This window comes from Trichechus manatus, unplaced genomic scaffold (genome assembly GCF_000243295.1).
Source record: "Trichechus manatus latirostris isolate Lorelei unplaced genomic scaffold, TriManLat1.0 scaffold00053, whole genome shotgun sequence".
NCBI lineage: Eukaryota > Metazoa > Chordata > Mammalia > Sirenia > Trichechidae > Trichechus > Trichechus manatus.
In genome coordinates this window covers 597,818-606,493 of record NW_004443989.1, presented here as the reverse complement: position 1 = coordinate 606,493, position 8,676 = coordinate 597,818, and the positions used below count along the sequence as shown (strand labels likewise).

At 39.6% G+C, this 8,676-nt stretch overlaps 1 protein-coding gene across 1 annotated transcript in view; it reads left to right on the top strand.

The window, feature by feature from the left end:
- ADAMTS18 (ADAM metallopeptidase with thrombospondin type 1 motif 18) overlaps positions 1-8,676 on the top strand; it is a 152,669-nt gene that overhangs the window by 82,810 nt on the left and 61,183 nt on the right. Inside the window, exons 10-11 of the mRNA XM_004377704.1 lie at positions 3,872-4,025; positions 8,239-8,334. Coding sequence (XP_004377761.1) covers positions 3,872-4,025; positions 8,239-8,334 — 250 coding nt within the window. The remainder of the gene's footprint in view (positions 1-3,871; positions 4,026-8,238; positions 8,335-8,676) is intronic.

Below are 8,676 nucleotides of genomic sequence, written 5' to 3'. Positions count from 1 at the left end.
TGAGAACCCAGATGTAAATCCATCCACCTACAGTAATCTGATCTTTGACAAGTGTCCAAAGTCCATCAAATGGGGGACAGATAGTCTTTTTAACAAATGGTGCTGGCAAAACTGGATGTCCAGCAAAAAAATTAAACAGGACCCATGTTTCACATCATATACAAAAACTAATTCAAAGACCTAAATATAAACCCAAAAGTTATAAAGTTCATAGAAGAAAAAATAGGATCAATGCTAGCCCTAATACATGGCATTAGCAGGATACAAACCATAACTAACAACACACAAACTTCAGAAGATAAGCTAGATAACTGGGATCTTCTAAAAATTAAACACACTCATCAAAAGCCTTCACCAAAAGAGTAAAAAGAGAACCTACAGACTGAGAAAAATTTTTTGGACATTACAAGTCAGACAAAGGTCTAATCTCTAAAATCTACAAGAAAATCTAACACCTCTGCAATAAAAAGACAAATAATCCAGTTAAAAAACTGGCAAAGGAAATGAACAGACACTTCACCAAAGAAGACATTCAAGCGGCCAACAGACACATGAGGAAATGCTCGTGATCACTAGCCATTAGAGAAGTGCAAATCAAAACCACAATGAGATTCCATCTCACCCCGGCATTACTGGCACAAATCGGAAAAACTGGAAATAATAGATTTTTGGATAGGCTGTGGGGAGATTGGAACTCTTACACACTGCTGGTGGGAATGCAAAATGATACAACTATTTTAGAAAATGATATGGCGCTTCCTCAGAAAGCTGGAAATATAAATACCATATGATCCAGCAATCCCACTTCTAGGAATCTATCCTAGAGAAATAAGAACCATCACACGAATAGACATAGGCACATCCATGTTCATTGAAGCATTGTTCACAATAGCAAAAAGATGGCAACAACCTAGATGCCCATCAACAGATGAATGGATAAACAAACTATGGTACATACACCCAATGGAGTATTATGCAACAATAAAGAACAACGATGAATCTGCGAAGCAGCTCATAACATGAATGAATCTGGAGGGCATTATGCTGAGTGAAATAAGTCAGTCAGAAAAGGACAAATATTCTATGAGACCACTACTGTAAAAACTCATGAAAAGGTTTACACACAAAAAGAAACAATCTTTGATGGTTATGAGAGGGGTGTGGAACACACTAAATTGACAATAGATAAGTGGTAATTTTGGTGAAGTGTAAGACAGTACACAGTACTCGGGAAGCCAGCACAACTTGTGCAAGGCAAGGTCATGGAAGCCCATAGACACATCCAAACTCCCTGAGCGACCAAATTGCTAGGCTGAGGGCTGTGGGGACCATGGTCTTGAGGAACATACAGCTCAACTGGCATAATAAAGTTTGTAAAGAAAATGTTCTACATTCTACCTTGGTGAGTAGTGTCTAGGGTCTTAAAAGCCTGTGAGTGGCCATCTAAGATACCCCACTGGTCTCACCCCTTTGGGAGCAAGGGAGAATGAAGAAAACAAGGTACAAGGGAAAGATTAGTCCAAAGGACTAATGGACCACAACTACTACGGCCTCTAGCAGACTGAGTCCAGTACAACTAGATGGTGCCCAGCTACCACCACTGACTGCTCTGACAGTGATCACAATAGAGGATCCCGGACAGAGCTGGAGAATAATGTAGAACAAAATTCTAACTCACAAAAAAGACCAGACTTACTGGCCTGACAGAGACTGGAGAAACCCCGAGAGTATGGCTTCCAGACACCCTTTTAGCTCAGTAATGCAGTCGCTCCTGAGGTTCACCCATCAGGCAAAGATTAGACAGGCCCATAAAACAAAACGAGACTAAAGGGACAACAACAGCCCAGGGACAAGGACTAGAAGGCAGGAGGGGACAGGAAAGCTGGTAATAGGGAACCCAAGTTCGGGAAGGGAGAGTGTTGACATGTCGTGGGGTTGTTAACCAATGTCATAAAGCAATATGTGTACTAACTGTTTAACGAGAAGGTGGTTTGTTCTGCAAAACTTCATCTAAAGTACAATAAAAAAAAAAAAAGTTCTAACTGTGTGCCTGTTTTTTAATGGATAGAACATTGTCTTGATTGGCTATTTTGTTTGAAATGGCCACAAGCTAGATCTGTGTCGAAAAGACATCCAGAGGGGTGGGTAGCTATGTAAAATCCTTCTCATAACTCAGAACTCCTAGATTGCATAAGTAAAAATGGAAGGTAGGAAGGTAGCGCTATCTGATTCATATTAAATGATGAACTCAAAGCTGAAACTCTGAACTTCTCTTAATTGAATGTAGTTATATATTTGACCATTTGATCATTGTAATAACACTATGGTTGTTAGAAGGACATCATGCTTGGTAAAATAGACGGTCAGCGAAAAAGAGGAAGCCCTTCAATGAGATGGACTGACACAGTGGCTGCAACAATGGGCTCAAGCATAACAATGATTGTAAGGATGGCGCAGGACCGGGCAGTGTTTCGGTCTGTTGCTATGAATCGGAACCAACTCCACGACACATAACTATGTTGTTGTTAAATATATATATGTATGTATACTCTTTTATATATGTGTAGGGATATCATTTTAATCTATGTTGACCCACTGCAGGACATCTTCCTTTGACCAGGTGCTGGGGAAACAAAAGTCTCTTTGGGAATTGATATTCTTGATATGTTTTAATCCATCCCAGTGCATGTTATTTGCAAATATTTGCAGAATTAGCAGTATACACAGGCAAGGCTGATTGAATGTAAGGATGTCTGACCAAATGATGCCCAAAGGATAGTAAAAAGATGACAGACCTTCTGCTAATAATAAACTTTACTGCACAGAAGATTTTCTTATTAGTTTAAAATTTGCTATTTGGGGCCTAAAATTATCTTCTCTAACTCATGTGAGGGTGGAATTAATAAACACTATAAATCAAGGCCTGCTTGGATGTAGACTGAATGTCTACCGTTAATATGTTCAATGCTTTTAGATAATAATAACAACAACAACAGCTAACTTTGATTGAGTGCTTGTTTCGCTGTGTTAAGCATATTACATTTTCTTATTTCATTGCTCTGATAACCCTGATGGGAATCGTGGTCATTAACGAGGCATATAAAGGTCATATAACTTGGTTCTGGTTGCATAGTTGACTAGAACCCCTATCTGTCTGATTTTAAAATCACACTTTAACCACCATGCTATTTTACCTCTCAGTGATACCATAGATTAATTATTTAAATAAATGAAGATAAAGTACTTTTTAAGAATCTCCGTGTCATCAAGACGGATTTTTTTTTCTCAATATGTCACTGTTAAACATCCCTCAAGGGAATTTTTCTGCCTTAAGCCCCAAGGTACCCTTCCTCGTGATTTCTTTCAATAGCCTTACTCCTTTTTTGCTTGTAAGGATTATTTAAGGTAGAGTATGTCTCTGACCTCTGCCCGCTCATCTGTAAAAAAAAAAGTGCAGCATGACTTTAAACTCCGTGAGGACAGGTACTGTCTCTGTCTGGTATATGTTATACCTTTAGTGCCCAGCGTAATGCTTGCCACAGCGCAGGCACTCAGTAAACACGTGTCGAATATTATTGAATAAGACTGATGAGGGGAATTTTCAAATATATTGACCTTTCGCATCTCCCATCAAACGGAATCCTTTGGGTGTCTGTGACTTCCAGGACCATGCAAAACCCTTTGTGGTTATGTGAATGCCATCCTCTTAAACAGGACTCACCTGTTGGAATAAACGCGTATGTTAAATGTATACCTTTTTCTTTAAACATGTTATATTTTCATTTGCACGAGTGTGTTCAGAGGTACATTGTTGTAAATGGAAAGATCACAGAGAATCGCAGTAATTAATAAGGATGTGTTATCTCTACAGTACACCTCAGGCTGGGTGTCTGGTAGATGAGCCCAAGCAAACAGGACAGTATAAATATCCGGACAAACTACCAGGACAGATTTATGATGCCGACACACAGTGCAAGTGGCAATTTGGAGCAAAAGCCAAGTTATGCAGCCTTGGTTTTGTGAAGGTATGTTTGCTTGTGATTTCAAACTTACATTAAGATTCTGCGATGTGTCTGTGTACTGAACAGAAGTATAAACATTTGGTTTAGTAAGGCCAAGGGTTAGAGTCTGGGTTATCTCTGAAATGGCAGCTGTTTGGCATGATAATTAAGTGGCAATTTTACTGTCAATGAATTATCCTGGCTTATCCCCCATAGACCATGCCTCCTTTAAACACCATTTGACTGCTTCTTTAGAAGAAAATTCTCTTCCTTAGATGAAGATTTTACCACTAGCAGTAAATCTGGGAACAATCGCTTTTACCTACTGCGAATCAGTGTTTTTGTTATCTTTGTCTTCATATTCCCTTTTAATGCAATACTTTTAAAATCATTACCAAAAAAAAAAAAAAACCCAAACCCATTGCTGTCAATTCGATTCTAGCTCGTAGCAATCCTATAGGACAGAGTAGAACTGCCCCACAGTGTTTCCAAGGAGCGGCTGGTGGATTTGAGCTGCCAACCTTCTGGTTAGCAGCCAAGCTCTTAGCCACCAGGGCTCCTTTAAAATCATTAACACTCCCAAAATACATTCATATACCTTTTGTGATATCCACCTATAGATTTTTTTCCCCCATGTCTCCTAGAAAGGCAGTTTTGCATTGGGCTTTGGCTTTTCTCCATTCCATGATTTAAGCAGAGAAGTGACATGATCTGACTGACTTGATTGGGAAGGATCACTCTAGCTCAATGCTGTCCAATAGAATTTTCTGTGATGATGGGAATATTCTGTGTGGTCCAATGTGGTAGCATTAGCCACTTGGCATCTGAGCACTTGACGTGTGGCCAGTGTGACTAAGGACATGAATATTTAGTGTTATTTAACTTTAATTAATTTGAATTCAAATATAAACAGCCACATGTGGCTAGTGGCTACCATATTGGACAGCATAGCTTAGCTACTCTGCTGAGAATAAAGTGACAGGGATGGGGAGGGTGGAAGCAGGGAGGCTTGTGAGGAGGGTGTGGGAGTAGCCCATGTGAAAACTGGCTTGGAACAAGGTAGTAGCAATGAAAGTGGTGATAATTGTTCCAATTCTGAAAATATTGTGAAGGTAGGGAAAATATAATTTCCTGATATAGTAGAAGATTTCCTGATAGAATGTGAGAGCGAGAGAGGGGTCAAAGATGATTCCAGGATTTTTGGCCTGAGCAACTGAAGGAAGTATATATTAAAAAAAAACCATTGCCAACTCATAGCGACCCTATAGGACAGAGTAGAACTGCCCCATGGGGTTTCTAAGGAGCGACTGGTGGATTCGAACTGCCAACCTTTTGATTAGCAGCTGAGCTCTTAACTACTGAGCCACCAGGGCTCCGAAGGAAGTATGGAGGTGTCATAAAGTGAGATGGGGAAGACTAAACGTGGAACAGGTTTTGGAGTCATGAGGAATTTCGTTTTAGATGTGTTAAGTTTGAGACCCTTTTTAAGATTTGATTTGCAAAAACCGTTAACATTTTCAGCATGTCAAGTTTCACTTAAAGGGACATATGTCCTATGGAACACAGCTGGAGAACATAGCCAGCGAGTGACAGGACAGAATACTGTACAGCATTGAGGTTCTTTCCTTACAAATGTTGTCTAGTTCAGAAAAATCCTATCAGGTAACATGAGACCTTGGAGTCTCTGTGGTTATTTTTTCTCCTTGAATTATGACTTACATCCTGGGAATTATAGATAAGGAAAAGTTAGTTGAATATGCTGGGGAAAAAGGGGGAGGAACAAACAGAAAAGTGTGAACTCGCGTTTCTGTTTACTTTGAAAGGGATCTTGCTCAGAGGGCTTTCATAGTTGTCAAAGCAAGTACTTGGTTATAATTATGTTTGACTTCTGCACTTCACCACAGAAGAAATAGCGTGTTCCTACAGTCTGTCCTATTACACTCTGGAATCCCTGTATTTTTTGTTTGTTGTGTTTTCCCAGTCCATTCCAGTTGCCCCTTCCTGCCCCTAAGGAAGTTAGCCCTGTAGCCTGGCCACATAGGCTGCGGGAGTGGGTTATGGCTTCATCCAGGCTGTAAGGAGAAAAGCGATTTAAATCTGAAAGCCTTGCTATCTGTGCCTTTACTTGTTTCACTGCTACCTCTCATTCCTCCATTTTGATGTAGATTGTTCCTTTTTCCACTTTAATTCGTTCCCCTCAGACCCCGGGGGACTGGATATGGGAACACACAGAGATGATGACCGTGACTTAGTTTGTTGGAAGGCTACATTATGCTTCCTACTAACATTTTGTGGTAGGTCTCATTGCCATGGGAAACATTTATACATTCTGTCTTATGAGCTGTTTTGAGCTTTGGAAATGCTGTGTGAGTGTGTGCATCTGTGTGTCTGGAGGGGCTGGTGGTAGTGGCGGTGTTTCCAGGCAGTATTCTGAAAATCCTTCCGTTCTCTTTTGGGGGGAAGATTTTTATGTCAGAAAGACCAGACTTACTGCACATGTCTCTGGTTTCCCTATGTTTTCTTTTCTCAGCCCTGTGGAAAAATTTTTTGTGAAATATTTTTAAGCATGTTCTTGCCATATTTTCTAACCATAAAAATCTATAGTAACTGGAATGCTTGGGGAATTGGGCTCCTGGTTAATTGAATTTTCAGGGTGACAACAAACAACCACAAAAATCATTGTTTCCTCCCTGGTTGTTGATATGTACCCCAAAATGTATGTGTTCACATTTCTACCTTAGTAAATAGAATGTGGCAGACATAATGGAATCACTTTGATGTTTCATGATTTTGACATTCCATTAGTGACATAATTCTGGACAGTAACTATAAATGTTTGAATAGGAAGGAATCTGGTCCAATTTCCTTGCTTTATAGATGGGGAACTGAGGGCTGGAGAAGTTGAGAGCTTTCCAGCACCCATTAATGACAAATCCAGGTCCAGAGTAGTGATTAAGAACCTGGACTCTGGAACCAGGCCGATTTGAGTCCTGCATTTACCACTTGCTACCTGTGTGACTTTATAGCTTTGAAAGTGTCAATAATTGCTCAGTTTCCTCATCTGTAAAATGATGTTAGTAACAGTATTAGTTTCCCATTGCTGCTGTAATAAATTATCATAAACTTAGTAACTTAAAACAACACAAACACATTATCTTACAGCTCTGGAGTTCAGGAGTCCAAAATGGGCCTCATTAGACTAAAGTCAAAGTGTTGGCAGGTCTGTGTTCCTTCTGGAGACTCTAGGGGAGGGTATGTTTTCTTGACTTTTCTAGCTTCTGGAGACCACCCATATTCCTTGGCTTGTGGCCCCTTCCTCCATCTTTAAAGCCAGCAACGTTCAGCCGAGTCTTTTTCATGCCACCATTTCTCTGGTTCTCTTCTGTCTCCCGCTTCCCCCATTTAAGGACCCTTGTGATTACATTGGGCCCAACTGGAAAATCCAGGGTAGTGTCCCTATTTTAAGTTCAGCTGATTAGCAACCTTACTTCCATCTGCAACCTTAATTCCCCTCTGCCATGTAACCTAATATAATCACAGGCTCTACGGATTAGGACATCTTTGGGAGGCCACTATTCTGCCTACCACATCTAGTATAAGAATTAAATTATTCCATAGGCCTATTGTGAGAATTAAGTTATCTAAATGCATAAAAATTGCAATAAAAATGAAGAAGTTGACAATAATGATGATAGCTAATATTTTGGAGAACTGTGTGTGCCAAGCCAACTAACCATTTCACGTGTATTAATTACCTCACGTGTCCTTCAGAACAGCCCTATGAAGACAAGTACTAATCTTATAATTATTTTACAGATGAGGAAACTGCAACTTAAAGGGCTTCTATAAGATGTGCATAGGACATGAAACCTGGAATTCCAGGATAAGGATTTGAATCAAGCTTGCTTGGTCTATTCTGATGCACTGGTTATTGTTATCATTAGAAAACAGATCTCTTAGTTCCCAGCACAATGTTCTCAAAATTAACTGATGTTACCTCTCAATGATTACTAAATACACCTAGATATGCAGGAAGTATAGAAACATCCTGCTTATATAGTTGCTAGAACATATTACTGCTTACCTTGCTGCTATAACTTTACCACTTACCGATAATTTCTGGATAATTTGTCTGACTTCATCAAACCACCTCAAAATACAATATTGCACACAAAAGCAATGAATATTTTTGTTTTTATCGTATCATCACCCTTACCAGTCCCTTCTTTCTTTTCAGGACATTTGCAAATCCCTTTGGTGCCACCGAGTAGGCCACAGGTGTGAGACCAAGTTTATGCCCGCAGCGGAAGGGACCGTTTGTGGCTTGAGTATGGTAAACTGCATACTTGTTAGTTTTTAGTTCTGAAAACTTGACAAGGCATAGAGCCTAAACTATTTGTTCTCTGACCTTAGAATGGAATGACTTTGTTGCATATATTTTCTGACTTTTCTTTAGATTAGCCAGTATGATTTAGCAGCTATTGTAAAAGTTAATGCTAACATAATCCGGTTAGCTCAATTGCATATGATTTTTTTTTTCCTTTTGTCTGTGTTTTTCTTTTATAGAGGGAGGCTTGGATCAAAATGTTTCTATTTTGGTGAGCCAGTAGGTTTCATTGTCTATTGTTTGCCTTTTAAACTGGATGCAGTATGTAAAAGTCTCAGGGAGCAGGTA